At 44.5% G+C, this 19,070-nt stretch overlaps 1 protein-coding gene across 2 annotated transcripts in view; it reads right to left on the reverse strand.

The window, feature by feature from the left end:
- Window positions 1–18,744, reverse strand: part of LOC144767025 (uncharacterized) — a 70,590-nt gene extending 51,846 nt beyond the window's left edge. For both annotated transcript variants that reach the window (XM_078650691.1, XM_078650731.1), the window contains exon 1: window positions 17,405–18,744. In XM_078650691.1, coding sequence (XP_078506817.1) covers window positions 17,405–18,731 — 1,327 coding nt within the window. In that variant the 5' untranslated portion in view covers window positions 18,732–18,744. The remainder of the gene's footprint in view (window positions 1–17,404) is intronic.
- Window positions 18,745–19,070: the final 326 nt, after the last annotated feature.

Below are 19,070 nucleotides of genomic sequence, written 5' to 3' on the forward strand. Positions count from 1 at the left end.
AGAGTGGTCAGAAATGCCCCGGGCAAGGTGTCTGATCTCCCTGACAGCGGATAACTGCGCGGCCGGCATGAGGAAGTAGTCCAGTCTGGACAAACTCCCGTGAGCCCCGGAATGGAAAGTATATTGGAGCTGGGAGGGATGCATAAGTCTCCAGCAGTCCACCAAACCAAAGGTATCCAGAAAACCACCCAGCCACGCTTGGGCCGAAGGAGTATCCCTGGGGGGGTAACGATCAAGCAAACCCGAGAGAACAGAATTGAAGTCACCAGCCATGAAAAGAGCACCATCAGGGAGTCCCAACAGCACTCGGCCCACATCAGAAAAGGTAGAGGTCTGCAGGCCGGGGGGCACATAAACGGTAAACAGGGAAAGGGTCTTGCCCTCGTATCGTCCCACGAGGACGGCATAGCGCCCCCTATCATCCAGGAGTACCTCATCTATCTCAAGGGGAAGGGAAGACCGTACAAGGATGCCCACCCCCCTGGAACCCGTAGTAAACCCCGAGTGTGCAACAAGACGATAGCCCCACCTATTCATCGCATGACAAGTATTACCCACTAGGTGCGTCTCCTGCAAAAACACAATATCAGGAGACAGTCGTCGCAGGTATCGCAACACCACCCCCCGCTTTATACGATCCCCCAAACCATTGACAATCCACGAAACAAACCTCAACCCATTACCCCCCATCCCAAGATGTGACGCAGGAGCCACCCCACAATGAGCTAGACACTGAAAACAAAATTGCAGATATTGCATCGCCTTGGAAAGAACAAAACACAACCACAAATACCCCAACTACCCACCCCCCAACACCCAAGGTAACACCCCCCACCCTGCACCCCTGCAGTAGACTAAGAAGCCACCCCAATATGCAGTGTGCTTGTCGCCCAAACAACCCCATTCTACAGAAAGACCCCGGAGGAGGAAAGGGCCCTGTCCCACCCGCCACCCCGACAGAGGGAAAAGGGAAAAGGGGGGGAAAAATACACATAAAAACCATAAGCGACATAATTACGGAACCCCGGCAGAAAATGTCTTATTACGGAGGCAGGGACAGAGATATCGCTTTCAGCTCTCCACGCTACCCTCGGCACCACCCGGGTGCTCGGTGGGATCAGTCAGGTTAGTCCGGTCCGGTAAAGAGTCCAGCCAATCACTTACGGCCTCAGGTCGATCAAAGAAAAATGTTCGCTCATTGTACTCAATTCGCAGCTTAGTAGGAAAAAGCATGGCGTATTTCAGACCCAAGTCTCGAAGACGCTTCTTGACTCCACGGAAGCCCATTCGCTGTCTCTGCACAAGCTGAGAAAAGTCCGGGTAGAAATTCACAGTGGCATTCTCAAAGGCCACCGGGCCCTTAACTCTCGAGGCCTGCAGGATAGCGTCTCGATCCCTATAATGGAAGAGCTTGGCCACGATGGGCCTCGGCTGGGCGCCCGGCTTGCACTTTCCACCCGGAACACGATGGGAACGCTCCACCGCAAAAAATTTGCTCAACCCAGACGGAGAAAGGTAGTTCTGAACCAGGTCCTCGACCAGGAGATCAACGGAGTGAGGATCAGGATTTTCCGGAACGTCAATCACACGCACGTTACAGCGTCGTGCCCGATTTTCAAAATCATCCAGACGATGGGACATGGAATCGTTCACAGATCTGAGATTGCCAATCTCCGTTTGAAGCTCTGAGACGTCGGTCGTGAGACTAGCCGTCTTGAGATCCAATGACTTCACTTTCTCATTGGTTTTAGACAGATCGGCCCGAATCAAGTTCACATCAATGGCCACGGTGTCAATTTTGTGGGCCAGAGCTTCGTACTGTTGGCCGATAGTTTCCTTCATGTTAGAGATGGCGCCCATGATGTCCTGTAGGGATAGCTCCGCCGAAGCCGCCAACGGGTCTCCCATTGCACTCGGGCTAGGTAAAGCGGCACCCGGGGACACCTTAGACTGCGCATACCGGTCCATGATGTTAGACTGGACCGGGCCCCCGCGAAGGGGCGTCTTAGTCTTCCGTCTCTCTTGGTCCCCTCTGCCAGACATAATGGAGAATGAGCCCCCGAGGGACCCTCTCGACCTGGTGAAAATGGCCACTGGAAAACAGGGCGCCACCGACAAAAGTCCCCAGCGAGGGCTGTCGTGTATTTCTATAGGTTCTGAATCAGTCCCCCTATTCCTGACCCTATTCTGGTTAAACTAACTATCAAGTTAACTAACAGTCAGCCCATGAGGCAAGAAATCCCCCATGATGCAGATACCGTTATCTGACGCAGTCACACTACGGCACAGGAACGTGTTATCTGATTAGGTCATAACGCTTGAGATCTAATTAGACAAGCGACATTCCTCCAGCCCCTGATAAGGCATACGACGTTCTCATAACAAATCAAACCTATGACAACCTGGAAAATCCGTGTGGCCATTGTTTTGATTTCACAGAGAACTTTAGTAAAGAATGTGCTAACGAGCAAGTCGTATGACATCTTTATTGACGTACCTATGTCCATCCTTACGTCAATCCCGGCACCTTTAAGGTATAAATATTGCCGACCTTGCCCTATGCAAACACACGCGTGGTGACAAGACGGAGCAGCCATACTTGCCGAAGCCGAGAGCAGAAGCAGACCCCGCTGGCAGCAGCCCCGCCTTCCTGACGCGCTGAGAGACGCGCTGCTATCTCAAGCCGAGAGACCCAGCACCGGCGCTTCTGGGCAGCCCTCGCAGGCAGCCTGGAATATCGAGAGCAGAGAAAGAGACACCATTCCTCATCCATTGTAAAATCCAGGTACAGAACTGAATAACCCCTCACAGAGAATTCTTTAGTTATTCACTTGGCAAAAACAAACTTAACTTAAACTGTAACTTTCTATTCCCGCCCACGCATTAGACTTAGGTCAGGTATACGGGGTAGGCGTATTTAGAAACACCAGTTGAGTACGTTTAGTCAAATGTATATGTGTATGTAAATATATTTTAATCATTTTAAAACATCATATGGCTCAGAAACCATATCAATGTTTTTACAGTATTATTTTATACTATTGCTTTTAATGTATGCACTTTACTTAACTATAAGTATTGCAATAATATCGATCCATTTCTCTTGTACGAGAAAAGAGACTGATCAATAAATAACACCTTTTTATTGAACACGCCCGTCTCCTCCTTTTCTCTACATTCTGATGAGACTAAGAATGCACGTACTGACTGAGTAAAATAATTGCCTTGTGCTCACACGACTCTTGAGATTGACTCTTGATTAGGGGAGAGCAAAGTTGTCATGTTCTATGGTTGTCAGAAACTAAATCCCTTCTTGTCTAATCAGGGGAGTTAATCCTTCCTTGAACATTCGAGAAAGTTTCTAGCGAACTCTGAGCTTAGCTGGCAAACCCAAAAATTAAGTCTAGTATCGACAGTAGTAGACCTAGTTAACGTCTGGTCTAGGCCTTTACTGCTGTAGGTACTATTCCAATGCGCAGAGCCTATTGGGAAAATAGGAGCTACACTACATGGCGCCCAACGCGTTTGGAAAGGGCGATAAAACTAACGTAAGACATTTAGAGTAACTCAGTCGTGCTTTCTCACTCAGACCCCTTTTCCCAAATACTCCAAAGACGTCTGGGGTGGGTGAAAGGTTATATCCTCCAAAACCTCGCAGGAGGGAACTCCTATGTATGGTTTTTGGTCAAGTCAACGTTGAAGGATAAAACAGTTCCAGAATATTGTGCATCTAATCTCTGTTTCCATAAGAAACCTGATCTGCAAACAAACATAATACCATCCAGTCTGTAAAATGGCAGAGAGTGATGATGAAAGAGAGGCAATTAGATTAGCTACTGAAATAGCAGATGCTGATGCTACCATGCAAACAGCAGACCCGGATATAATACTCATCCAGGTCGCCAAAAGGAGATCTATAACCTTAAAACTTATAGAAAATGGACTGACACCTAGAGGTGGCACAGTCATATTCGTAATTGAGGCACACGAATATCGGCAGACAGAGGTATACTATACATGGATACATTTTCCAGCAGCAAATGCTGTAACAAAGTACTTCCACTATTACAAAGTAGAGGAACCTCCTGACATTTACACTCCTTTCGAGGAGGTGGAAGTACCACTCAAATTCCAAGAGCATTTGCTCTTATTTGATGGCGCCCTAAAACATAATAATCACATTACAAGGCTCGGTCCTTTAGGAAGACCAGGAGCAACGTGGCCGGTCCTAGCCGGATACACACCACATCCAGACATCGATAGGATGCCTGCAGCTGAATTATTAACACAGCTGAAACAATTACTAAAAATTCATAGACAATTAGTTCAGTATGTAATACGGACTTCAACAATTCAACCAGCGATTAAACTACCACAGCTGACCCCACACCAGGGGAACACAAATAAAATTACACCACAGAACATCCAATCCTGCGTAGGTAAGGTTCCAGCTAAACGGGAACAAATACCATTCTGGTTGGCACAGAAAATTACCCAAATAGAGGCGGTGTTTCCTGACACCACCCCGCTGGAAAAACACAGGATTCTGACTATATGTCTCCCAATGGGAATCGCACCACACATTGAGGACTGTGACACTTGGGGTACAGTCTTTGCTTCCATCTACACAAAAAGGCACGGTGTTCCATCCATTTCGGTAATACCAGATGTGCTAAAACAAATTCAAGATGAATACGGTCCAGAACCTGCTTTAACTCTTGGTATGAAATTACTGAAAGACTTCAAGCAGGTCTCGGCTAGATTACTAGCCAACATAAAAGGTGAAGCAGCGAACGTGGCGATCCGCCAGAGGTTAAAAGAGACGGATATAGCAGACCAACCAGCTGAAATTGCCAGAATCATAGAAAAATCCTATGAAGAACTAGGCAGAGATAGTCTAGGTGGAATACCAGTAAAACCACAACTGACTACAAGTCCAGAAAAAACGTTTTTTAACAATAATAATAATTCACCAAAAAAGAACTGGGATGGAAACAAACAATCCAATCCTAAAGAAAAGAAATTCCAGTCCAGAGGAAGGTCGCCTAGGCGAAGAGAGAAATCTCCAAACCCGAGACAAAGGTCACCCCAGAGTGACCCCTCTGGGAATAGATATAACCTTAGAAATAGGGATAATATTAAAAAACCTGATAGATATCAAGACATTGATACACGTCCCTCTCAATCTTTTCAGAATTCCTCGCAGAAATCGGAAAGAAGAGGACGATCAGAAGAGCACGCCAAGTCCAAAGACAAGGAACCTGCTCAACTGAAAAAGAAATTACAATTTCCAAAAAAGAAGGTAGCCAGTATCAAGGTAGTTAACAATGCCGAGAATACTGAGGACACAACTGAAAAACGGAGAGTGGGCTCAGACAATGCTAGACAGCGCAGCAGAGGTGAGCATAGCTCGCAAAGTCCTTATGAATCATCTGGAGACAGTGGACACGAATGAATACCTTCAAGTGGAAACTGCAGATACCAGAGTTAGCAAGCCCCACAAGATATACGAGATAATATTACGTATAGAGGGAGATAAGACTAGGAAAATAAGGGGACTATTTTGGGATAACCTATCCAAGGGCTATGACATCCTTCTAGCTGAAAAAGACTGGCCACCAGAGTTTGTCAGGGAGTGCCCTCATGGCGAAGAAGTAATTATGCCTGCCTTCTCGAATCAAATACCTATTCATAAAAAATACACACTTGCTAGAAAGTGGGCAGTGGCCTTAGCACCTGCTTTATATAAAAATCATGTAGGATGGGATAAGGATTCTCCTCCTCACAAAATCCAGTTAAAATCACAACCAACTGCACAAAGGCAGTACCCAATTAAGCAAGAAGCTAAAAAACAGGTAAATGAAATACTAGACCAGCTAGAATACCAGGGGGTGATTGAAACTTCCACCTCACAAATGAACAATCCTTTGTTTCCGGTCTCCAAACCAGACAATTCATACCGTCTAGTTTTGGATTACCGACACCTTAACACATGTTGCAAAACCTTTGCAGTGCAAAACTCACACAGTGCTGCACTAATGAATAACATAGTGCGCAAAAAATACAAAACAACCTTGGACATATCCAATGGATTCTTTTGTCAAAACATAGCACCAGAGAGCAGATCTTTAACTGCATTCTCAGTAAATGGCACTCAAAAACAATTCTGTCGGTTAGCCCAGGGGTACAAGAACAGCCCAGGGGTATTCTCAGCGAGAGTAACAGAATTACTACAACTATATGATGATGAAGCATTATCTTATGTCGATGACATTTACTTAACAGATGATGACTTGGAGACTCACTTGAAAAGAGTGAACACCATAATACTTGGGTTCGCTGCAGAGGGTTACAAATTCAACTTCAAAAAGTCCAGAATTGCCCATCTGACGGTCCTATTCTTAGGATATGAGCTATCAAGTGAAGGTAAAAGCCTGGCAGACAATTTCCTAGAGAAATGTGCCGTAATCCAAGCTCCTAAAACACTAAAAAACCTACAGTCAATTCTAGGCTTCCTAAATTTCGGAAGAACATACATTGCAAATTACGCAGAAAGGGTCAAACCCCTTTATGATCTAATTAAACCAGACTTTAAAAGATCCAGTTGGACTCAAACACACACAGAAATTTTGAGATCCTTACAAACAGACATGCTAATTAAAACAAAATTAGAAACACGTGATAACACACGCAACCTTGTGATCCGAGTCATCCCAGGGAGATGCGGATTCACATACCTGACCTCTAATGAGGGAGAAAAGGTACCAATTGCATTTAAATCACACTTGTACACAGAAGCTCAACAGAAATTCAGTAATACAGAAAAAATCATTCGTGCAGTTCAAACCGCAATAGCTAGAGAAAAAGACATAGCTGACGGTAGACATATCACAGTCAGAACAGCAGAATCAGCCTTTGAGGCACTAACAGCACCGTGTAATTTACCAACAACAACATTGAATCCGGAATGGATACAATGGGTGAATTCAATCACAATGGACAAAGTATACTACTTCTTTGATCCAGAACTAGAAGAATTAAAAAATCTAAAATATGAAAAGACGTATCCTCTGCCAATCGACATTCTGCCTCTACGACATTACGCCTGTGTAATCTATACAGACGGACATGCTCAACCCTCCGTTTGGGGAGAACATGCATACAACCCCACATGTGAGATTACAAAAGAAGTGTGGCGCGGAGGTATATTAAAACCTCTATTAACAAAATCACACTCAGTAGAAACTAATTCAGAACTACAAACTGAAATAATAGCTTTGAAAATGGCGCTAGATAATGCGGATCGTGAATTCCCGACACTTATAGTGTCAGATTCATATTACTGCGTCAAAGCATATAACAAGGATTTGCAGACATGGATTCAGAACGGTTACAAAGATGACACAGATGCACCAATAAAGCAGAGACTGCTCTGGGAACAAGTAGCTCTTTTGAAAAAAGAACTACCAAAGACTCACGTGACTCACTCACTGAGTCATCAACGTGATGGCGTTCACGTTGTAGGGAATTCATTGGCTGAAACAGCCGCAGCGGCAGCCACTAAATTGGCTCCCGTAGATCGAAAAAAGCGTACATTAAAATACATTGACGGTGAAACAATGCTGGCGGTGAAAACATCATCAAAAGGCGACTGCTCAGCGTTACCGATCAACTATCCACTCAATTATACATACATAATCGATGCAAACTCCGTCCCTTTTGCTCGAATCCCTGGAGTGGGGGATAGAGTGATTCCAAACATGGACAGGAGAAACTTGTTAATCGCAGACGCACACATGGGCGAGGGTCACAGACACCTTAAATTAAAAGATTCTCTGGAAGAATTACAATCACGGTACTGGTGGCCAGGCATGAGCCTGCACTACACCATGTTTGTAAAAAACTGCCCAAACTGCAACAGAGATCGCAGTGGGGAGAGAAGCAGTTTAATACCTCGTCGTATCAAGGCAGATAATATTACCAGCAAAAAGAAGGGCTTGCGATTAACATATACAGGCTAGTTTCCACTTATAATGTAGATCCACAGCACTCGGCTGACGTCCGGACTGTTATACAAGATTTGCGAGTCTAAATGGCATATACGCTAAGAGCATGCTACGTTCGACCATTTCTTTCACTCAGGCAAACCAGCCTGGGGGGGAAACATGGCCAAATGAGCACAGCCCAGCGGGAATCTTCTCACTTCCTTCCTGAGGGTATGGGATGGTGTAAAGAAAAAACCAAGGCAGAAAGCAATCTATAATAGAAAGGATATTAGGTTCGGGAGCTGGGTGGGTCAAACATCTAATAAGTGTCCAACGTAGTCTAAATAACTTGCCAAGAAATTCTCTGAAGGGATTCAGTCCGTACGAATTATTATTCGGAACTAGGATGTTGATCTCTGACCTTGATAGTCAGACTTCAGTGGTAATAGAAAAAACCTTTGATGTCAAAGACCGTTTGGCTATTTTGCAGGACTTAAACAAAACAAGAAAAGACCTGAGCAACATACAGTTGAAACAACAGCCAACAACCACTGAAGAATCACCACCTGTCCCAGCAAGACCTGTCTGGATTCCAAAAGTCGGGGATCTAGTCAGGGAGAAGATCGCGGTAAAGAAGGAATTTGGGCCTTCTTACAGAAAAGCAGTTCCTGTCTTGTCTGTCAACGGGACAAGATCAGTTGTACTACCGCCACTTGCTGGAAAAAAGGAGAACCGAGTTGTATCCATCGACCTGGTAAAACCACAACATGTGGCCGATAACAAACGGTAGGCCAAGTGGACTCCCAATAAGTAGCAGAACACCAAGGTTTGCTACCAGTACAGAGGTCCTATCAAAGAGGCTCATCACATTCGAAACGCCTACAGAAGAACAACAAGGACTATGCAACAATGCAATAGAACTAAGACCTCTGAAAACCCAAATAAAAACATTTAGCAGAGACACACCAATCTACAATGAAGTTCCAAGTGAAAATGCAAGAAACAAAAATCCTGAACCAATTGGAACAATTGACAGAACTGCATCTGGTTACTTCATCAACTTCGATGATTCCTCTGAAGGTTTCAGCGAACAAAAAACACAGCCATCATCAAAATCCTTTAAAGACAAAGCTAAGGAACTTTTGAAACAACTGAAAGAAACATATCTGGTTTCCCCATGGATTGAATTTTGGGTGGGTTTTGGTGCATTTATCCTCATACTTTGGCTCATCATGGTATTTACTTTGGGACGCTTCATTGAGGGAAAATATGCTAAAATGGACACAGCAAGTCAGAACATCAACTTGGTCCTCAAACCACACACATCTTCACACGTCGAGAAAAGAGAACTTTCTTCAGAACTTTCTTCAGCCAACTTCACAGCAATTCCAATACCTGGTGGGGTAGCCTGGGACAACACTGACTATGAAATTTATGGTCCGGTCGAGATCCTGAAATATCCACACCAAATCAAGATCTCCTTGAGTGACTTTGCAAAACCAAACTCATTTGCTGATGATTGGGACTTTGAAAGTATAAACAATATGATGTCTGACTTAGTAATGTCTGCTAAATTCACAAAACATGATTATTTGCAAGGTTCTACAAATTATGATAGTATGTATTGCTACAACCATTATGGTAACAGTTTTTTGCATAAATCTGCACAACCAAGAAATGTTTTAAATTATAATCAATGGGAACATTGTGCTACACCTCCAAAAGGGAGCTCTAGAACCGTTTATGACAAATATTCATACTTTCAAGGTTTTAACACTAGTAATGCTGAAACATTTTATTATAAATTGTCAAACAAGACAGGGATGAAAACCATGATAACCAACACAAAATTGATATATTCAGATATATTCTTTGAAAAAATGAATACTTTTGGATTTGATTATTGGGATAAAAATGTTGATTTGAAAAGTGTTTGGGGTACAAAAGAATGGCAAGTACAGGGTTTAGAAGCTTTGTTTAGAGCCTGCATGATCCCAGAACAAATGATATTTTTAAATGACACTGTTCAACAAACCACCTGTCTTGGCTTAGCCAAAATCAAAGATTTAAATAACCCGTCTATTCCAAAGCCAACAATGTTTAGCAATAGCTCTGAAACAGATGAAGAAATAGACATAAACCATATACTTAACCAAAACAGAACACATCCTGATTGGAAACAATGGTTGATCTGGCCCACAGATACAAATCACTGTCAAGATAGATTCCTGAATAAAACACAGGGTTTCAAAATGACCAGGCCAGACCCTAGATATCCCCAAAGACATCACCCAGGGATAATAACAACCTACAGTGTGGGCAAATTATGCCTTCAATGGCTACAAACTTCCACACTGCCTGAAATTAAGCAACACCTAACTTTACTTACTGATGGTGCTGACTTGCGTGATTTCATACTGGGACCACGCAAACAGCGTCAAAAGCGTTTCATAGCAGCCTCTGTATATGCAGCATACAATGAGGCCTGGAAGGTTACTCAAATTGAAACAGCAGAAAGAATACGGGAAATTGACCGTATTAATTTGGAAAAATCACTTTCTGTGGTGGACAATGGGTTAATGACTCTGTCCTCCAGAATATTTTCATTGGACAGCATTGTGTCTTCAGCAATCGATATATTATCGCAAGACTTACTGTTATTACAACACGGTCAGTCACAATTGCGTTCTATTGTACAGCTAGGCTGGACGTTACAAAATCTGCGTTCAGGCTATGTGCCTTGGCGTTTAATCAACACAACGTCACTATTCCAAATCTTTAACCTTACTGATAGACAAATCGGTATGGCGCAGAAGGGTGCTGATTATACAATCTTGAGCATTGAAAAACTAGAAAGATTACCGTTGACAATGTCAGAACGACCTGTCAGTGAATGGATAATCCACGGAATCATAAATATTCCAATCTCAACCTTCAGGTTTCAATACTGCCAAAAATATATACAGGCTGGCATGTACGAGAAATTGGGAAAGGGGTACCTTAACCCCTTCCACGCTCATGACGAGCTGGGCTCGTCATGGTGTAGCCTCCTCGCACGCTCATGACGAGCCCAGCTCGTCATGAATAATGGAAAATGGAGGATCCCAGCACCGGGGGGGAAAACGCATAGCAGCCAAGTGGTTAAAACAACTTGGAACCTGCCCTATTCACATGCATGTGTCAGTAATAAAGGACAGAAAGTGTTTCTTAGTGGCAACAATTGTGCTATGTCACTAAGCGGCACACTTCTGTGTAACGGTATTAGTTTGCACGGAGCCTGTGAAGGGAATTCATACAACCTTTCATGTCACCAGCAAGGCGCACCTGCAACTGAAATAGAACCATTCTTTCAAAGACTCTATAATGGGAGTTACATTCTTATTGTAGACCGCAGATGTTGTAGTCTTATGCCCGGGACTCCTTATCTCGTCACTACAACGGCGAAGGTCAAGTGCTGTGGACGTGCTTTGTTCCCCAGCTCCTTTCCAGACAGGGAGGCGAGGGCATGGCCCAGTTTGAAAATTACTTCTATTCGAATAGATACTTTAAGCAGAATGAAAACAGTGCTTCTTCAGACGCCTACAAGGCTCACGTCATCAAAAGAAACGTATGATCTACAAGTCGCAAGGACGACTGCAGAGATACATACATTATTATCAACCAATTCCCCCATCCATTTCGCGGAAATCCTGAGCGAAATCTTAAATATTTCTGATACCACTGGGGTCTCAAAGGTATTTAAGACAGTATTTTCGATGGCATTAACACCATTCAAAGCCATACTGGGTATTTTTCCAGATTTCGTCCATTCGATTTTTGGCGGACTTCCCCTGATCCTGGGACTAATTGCAGGAATCCTATTCCTAGTCCTTATTTTTCGTTATGGCAACCCATGTCACAGATCAAACTCTCGCGACAATGGAAGATACGATCCTAGCCATTGGATACCGGGACCGGATATCAAAAATCCTGGGACTCTCCCGGCTTAGAGACCTTAACATGACTTGGTTTCTATCATTTCGACCAATGTGGCAAAGATGTGTTTTACCTGTACTAAGGTGTCTGCTATGCGGAGAAGAATGCGTGTTAGACACCTGTCTGACGCTACAATCGGATGCGCCGGTGGATGCAGATACACTGTTGGTTCCTACCAAGGTTCACGCTTTGTGCTGCCCTCAAAGGCTGCCAATCCTGATGACGGCATTCCTGGAATCTTCACCACTGCGATTGAAGGGTAGTGAAGTTCAAGATGAAAGCAGCATCGAACAGGTACGACCTTCTGTCAGCAATGCAAATCAGAATGTCAATGCAGACAATCATGCGCATGAATGCATGGTTACACCTATTTCCGACTTAGTGGAACTTTCCCATGAAGCTGTTGACAGTTTTTTCGAAAGCCTGAATGATATGATGTTCTCTCCGGAACAGAAATAGAGACTTTTGAGTAAACTCGCGCACGGCGTTCCCTGAATTCGGCCTTCAACTTTTAAAAAATAAAGTCACATGAACAATAACAATCCAGTTCACGGACAGCAACTTTTTTCAGCAAGCCCCTTAAAATATTTTTCTATATATTTTTTTCCCGGGACACTGATCTTCTGCTTAAAGTAAGAAACTATTCCTAGAGAACTAAGATTTCTATTCTTAGATACTTTATATAGACTTTAGCTGCCCGCTGGTATGTTCACAAGAATTTTATTATGTGATGAAATGGTCTCGACTTTCCTTTCTGTATAGCTATATTAAGAGCCATTTCATGTGTACTACTCATATACCAAAGAGCAATAATACATAAAAATGCGTGTTTACTTTTGCATTTAATTCATAGCTTAAGTGCATACAATATATATGACTGCAATTTTTCAGTATATTTGAAAATTTCGAAATGCATTTATGTATTTTGGGGTGGTAAGGTATACACTATACGCTATAGTATGTTGTACTATGTTATACTATGCATAGATTAGTAGATATGACCATAGTTAGCGTGGAGTGGGTGTCGTGTATTTCTATAGGTTCTGAATCAGTCCCCCTATTCCTGACCCTATTCTGGTTAAACTAACTATCAAGTTAACTAACAGTCAGCCCATGAGGCAAGAAATCCCCCATGATGCAGATACCGTTATCTGACGCAGTCACACTACGGCACAGGAACGTGTTATCTGATTAGGTCATAACGCTTGAGATCTAATTAGACAAGCGACATTCCTCCAGCCCCTGATAAGGCATACGACGTTCTCATAACAAATCAAACCTATGACAACCTGGAAAATCCGTGCGGCCATTGTTTTGATTTCACAGAGAACTTTAGTAAAGAATGTGCTAACGAGCAAGTCGTATGACATCTTTATTGACGTACCTATGTCCATCCTTACGTCAATCCCGGCACCTTTAAGGTATAAATATTGCCGACCTTGCCCTATGCAAACACACGCGTGGTGACAAGACGGAGCAGCCATACTTGCCGAAGCCGAGAGCAGAAGCAGACCCCGCTGGCAGCAGCCCCGCCTTCCTGACGCGCTGAGAGACGCGCTGCTATCTCAAGCCGAGAGACCCAGCACCGGCGCTTCTGGGCAGCCCTCGCAGGCAGCCTGGAATATCGAGAGCAGAGAAAGAGATACCATTCCTCATCCATCCTAAATTCCAGGTACAGAACTGAATAACCCCTCACAGAGAATTCTTTAGTTATTCACTTGGCAAAAACAAACTTAACTTAAACTGTAACTTTCTATTCCCGCCCACGCATTAGACTTAGGTCAGGTACACGGGGTAGGCGTATTTAGAAACACCAGTTGAGTACGTTTAGTCAAATGTATATGTGTATGTAAATATATTTTAATCATTTTAAAACATCATATGGCTCAGAAACCATATCAATGTTTTTACAGTATTATTTTATACTATTGCTTTTAATGTATGCACTTTACTTAACTATAAGTATTGCAATAATATCGATCCATTTCTCTTGTACGAGAAAAGAGACTGATCAATAAATAACACCTTTTTATTGAACACGCCCGTCTCCTCCTTTTCTCTACATTCTGATGAGACTAAGAATGCACGTACTGACTGAGTAAAATAATTGCCTTGTGCTCACACGACTCTTGAGATTGACTCTTGATTAGGGGAGAGCAAAGTTGTCATGTTCTATGGTTGTCAGAAACAAAATCCCTTCTTGTCTAATCAGGGGAGTTAATCCTTCCTTGAACATTCGAGAAAGTTTCTAGCGAACTCTGAGCTTAGCTGGCAAACCCAAAAATTAAGTCTAGTATCGACAGTAGTAGACCTAGTTAACGTCTGGTCTAGGCCTTTACTGCTGTAGGTACTATTCCAATGCGCAGAGCCTATTGGGAAAATAGGAGCTACACTACAGGGCAAGTCGAGGTGGGAGACGGTCCGGACAGGTCCAAATCGAGCGAAAGGCTCTCTTATGATCCTTCTTTGCAGGGTCAACCACCGGCCAGACACATCCGTAGGAATCGAAACCGAAAGATAAGAGGGGGACCCACGAGTCGAATCCCTCTGCCGTTGTTGTTCAACTCAGACCCGGCAACAGAGCCTCACCAAGTCCCGGGCATGCCACCAAGGCGGGCCCGAAAGTTCGATTCGACGTATCTTTGGTGCCCCTGGTCCAAATCGAAATCCGAAAACAGAAGTGAGGTCTGCCCAGGTTCCTCTTTAATAATCCTTTTGAGAATCCAGGATATGTTCAGGATAATATGCCGGGAGTGGCGGGGGTCCGGAGAGCTCTGTGCTCACGCGGCCATCACGGATGCCCGCTAAGCTCCTCCTCTGAACTAAGACTGTTGAGGCTATCGTGGATCTTCAAGAGAACGGAGGTAGGAAGGAGCCTCCGCTCTTAGCCCCGTGTCTCTGTTTAATTCTTGACGGTGGTCTGCAGCGCGCAAGGCGTCCTCTGACTCGGACGAGTCAGCGAGGCTCGGCTCAGGGTCCTGAGTTGCGGCTGGTAGGAGCGGCTGCTCCCAGCCCGGTCCAAGGGTCTTAGGAAAGGCCAGGAAAACGGAGGTTGGTGTGAGCCGTAGCTCCCAGCCCCCGACCTTGTGCTAGTCCGGGATTACGTGTTGAGACGCACTCCGAGAGGAGTTAGTGATGCTTCTGTCAGTTCAGAAGCATCTCATCGTAACCGGCTTACTTACAAGCCTCAATGATGGGTCAAGCGGATTTGCTTGCCCGTCTGTGACCGACCGTATACTGAACGGCGGCACTGTTTGAAGGAGCACCTCCTTCTCGTACACGTGAACATTACTTAACCACACCCGATTAGGACCGGGTTGGAATTATCACCGGTCCGACGATACTGACCTCAGCTCAACCGTAACAGCCCTGAAGAGTCACGGGTCAACCCTGTTTTTGACGAAACACGTGTCGGCTGGTTTTCATATATACAAGTACCATTATGTGAATCAATAAATAAGGAAAGGAACAAATACAAAAAAAGAAAAGTCTGGTCTTGTCCTTCCATCAAAGAACACATCACTAACTATCGAATAAACTTAGGTTGTGTGCGTCTGACACTGTACATAGACTTATAGAAGGCAGAGCTCCTCTCTCCCTTCTCTCGCAGAGAATAGGGTTATCTCTGATCAAGCTGCACCAACAATTAACAATCATAACAACTACCCCGAACCTACTAGCTGTTGAGCGCCGTGCTATTTCTGAACAACAACCCTACGCCGAACTTTGAATCAATAAAATGTGTTTTTAAAAAAATGACAGAAGTGGGTTTTCCTGTGGGGCAATGAATGTAATGATTTTTTAGGTCTGTTTCAGATGCTTCCTGTGCATCAGAAATTTGCCATTGTGCTTGTGGACTACATGTCAAATTGGTTGAAAGTATGAAATGTACATGGAAGTGAGGGTTTTCTGTGTGAATTGGTATCGGATAATGGTGTACAATTTGTCTTGAGGGAGATGAAGCAGTATTTGGACGGAACTGGATTCAAGATAAATGTGCTAGTCGTTATCAGCCACAGAGTAATGGCCAAGCAGAGAGGATGAACAGATTGGTCAATCAGGGTTTTTTCATGGCCGGTATCAAAGTGGAAGATGCTTCAAGGGCTATGATTTCAACTTATCGCAACACACTGCATGGCACCATTTTGTGCAGAGAGGCAGAAATTTGCATGATTTGGTCCTAGTAATGTGCACTGAAATGTCTAAAGAGGGGCTGAGACACATAGCTATATAAAGAAGGAAGAAAGATGAATTGGGCTTCAAAAGATACATATGATATTGTAAAGCTATTGTTTGCACAGACATGATAACAGAGCCAATAATCTTATGCAATCATAGTACTCTGGAATTACTGAGGAAATCAGATGCCAAATCTCCACAGTAATTCCACATATCTCAGAGCAATCACAATTTACTTCACCCACCCTCCAGCAGAGTTTCTTTAAATGCTGATATTGCTGACTTAGAGGGAGGAAAAAGTGAGGGAAATGTAATAGGAGACATTATGGAGACACAGCTGAGGCCTTATAATGGGGGCCATATTAGATAAAATAAACATAAGAAAATATATCACCCAATCCTGTATACTGTAATACAACTAACTCAGCTTGATATTCAGACCACCTTGTACTGTGCACCTAACCCTACAGACAACACTTAATCTTGAAACTCCCTTGACCTTGTACAATGTTGCACATGATGTAGTATGTTACAATACAGCCAGCCCTCTCTGACCTGCAGGCCCCCCAGTTCGATGTACATGTACCTACACACGTCAGAAAAAGGACCACTTCTTATTAAAGGCTCTGGGTGCCGCGCACCTTACCCCACCCGTCCCACCACTACAGACCTGACTTACAGATCATTTGTCTTCTTCACACTGCCTTCCTCGCCTCCTAAGTGGCAGACCCTGACTGACCCAGAAATCCTCTTATATTCTGTGCACTCAAACATCAAAGACCCAGTTCCATCTCTAATGTGCTTTTGTGTGCACTAGCAACAAAAAAGGGCAATGTTACTCTTGGTGAATAACACCTCACTTACATCTCACACTTAGGGGATGGTGAGTATCGCGGTGCTTGGATTGAAATCACAGATTCTGCCACATAATTCCTCAGAGGTACTTAGCCCGGAATGGGGCATCTCATGCGCGGACTAGAATTCAGGTCATTTTTCATGTGCAGAGTCCCAATTCTTAGCCTATCACTGAACGGGAAGGAGAAACTCCTTTGCAAAAATAAAGGCGATACCAGGTACATGACAGCTTCTGGTGTACTCAAGGCCCCGCCCCCAAAGATACCAGTCCACACAACTCAGATTTGGTCCCCTGCTGGCCTCACTAAAAATCTGAAAAGATCCACTTTGGAGATATTTTAAGTTACATTCCCTCAGAACTGTACAGGTTACTCGCCATTCTGCATGTTAATTCAGTACGAAACAAATACCTGGGATGGCTTTGAGCAGCAATCCATCTGCGTCTGTATTTCCTCTCTCCAGTGGGTCTCTAGCGATAGCTCCATCAGTATCAGCAGCATTCTGTGGCAGGAAGGATGAGGATCCAGATGGGTCCTGCGCATCAGCACATGTTGGTTGTAGGTCAGAGTTCTCATCTCGGTTCTCAGGGCCCAGTGGATCTTGCTTGTAGTCCTGATCGCAGTCCTCAGGACTCGGTGGTTCTAGCTTATAGCCGCGATCTGGACTGAGTGTCTCAAGGTGCATTGGTTCGGTCTTGCAGTTCTGATGCAATTCATGTGCATCAGAAAGAACCTGCAGGCATGTGTTGAGCTGCAGACTCTGGTCTTCTTGAAATGCTGGTTGTCTGTAGACGTTTTGCCGTTGACCCTCACCATCAAACCACAACAACTCTTGCTTTAGGAGTTCACTTGTTCCCTCCCCATCTGGGAGAATTGGTTGTGTGCAGTGGATTTGCTGTTGCTCATGTCCCTCGTGAAACAGTGGCTGCAGGTAGACGTTCTGTTGTGGGCCCCAACTATCTGCATACAGTGGTTCTTTCTTCACGTGCTCCTCTTGTTCCTGTTCAACTGGGAAAACTAGTTGTATGCACTGGTCCTGCTGTGGTTCCTGTCCATCATCAAACACTGGTGGAAGACGAAGGCTTGGCTCACCTGGGATGACTTGAACATCCGGAGGAGGGCAGCTGGAGACAGTACCGTCCTGCCGTGGTCCAGGGCCAGCCGGCGACAGAGGTTGGGGGCACTGGCTCTGCTTTGGTTCATGCCCATGCGGAGACAGAGGTTGGGGGTACTGGCTCTGCTTTGGTTCATGCCCATGAGGAGACGTAGGATGAAGACACTGATTCGGCTGTGGATCATGACCAGGTGGAGATGTAGATTGAAGGCATTGGTTCACCTCCTCGGCCCTGACTGAAAGATTGATTGGAGGGGACCTGCTGAGAGGACACTCTTTAACCACCACCGGACTGACCCTCTCCAAAGACACTGCCCCATTTTCAAGGTGATCTAGACCCTTTGCTATCCAAATTTTCTCCATGAGCCCAGCGACTCTTGACGGCACGTCCTCTAGGGCATTCTGCAAGTCATCCAGTTTGGCTTCCAACTGCTCCAACATAGATACAAGGATCATGTTAGGCAGGTTCCCTGATTGCGCTTCCATCTCACAGTCCCTCTGAGCATCAGTTTGGGATCTTGAAGAAGGCCCATTATGGATAGGAGAAGATGGGAGTGTGAATCTTACGGGTTCAGATGAACACTGCACTTCTCCTTTTTGTCTTGGCACCTGCCTTTTCTCCATTCTGAAATTCTGATGTTCAAGTCCTCAGGTGTCTGTGAAGGGGAATAAAATAGAAAAGACAACACATTATCACAGGACAATTAGGTCAAAATACTCCTTCCTGTCTCACCACACTTTGTTTAAGCTTTAAGTAAAAATTATTCAGTCCAGCTAATGGCTCGAAAGAACTAAATTGTCTCAAGAGCTGACGAGAATATACCCTGCTCAAGTTCAGGCTGTCCCCGAGGACATCAGGAGTTACCCCGCTACACATTTAAACCCGCTCAGTGCTGCCCTTACGTGATATGGTGAGATTTCATGCAGGTCCACTCTGCCCGCCCAGAGAGGACTCCCTATCCA

Source organism: Lissotriton helveticus, chromosome 1_1 (genome assembly GCF_964261635.1).
Source record: "Lissotriton helveticus chromosome 1_1, aLisHel1.1, whole genome shotgun sequence".
Classification (NCBI taxonomy): Eukaryota; Metazoa; Chordata; class Amphibia; order Caudata; family Salamandridae; genus Lissotriton; species Lissotriton helveticus.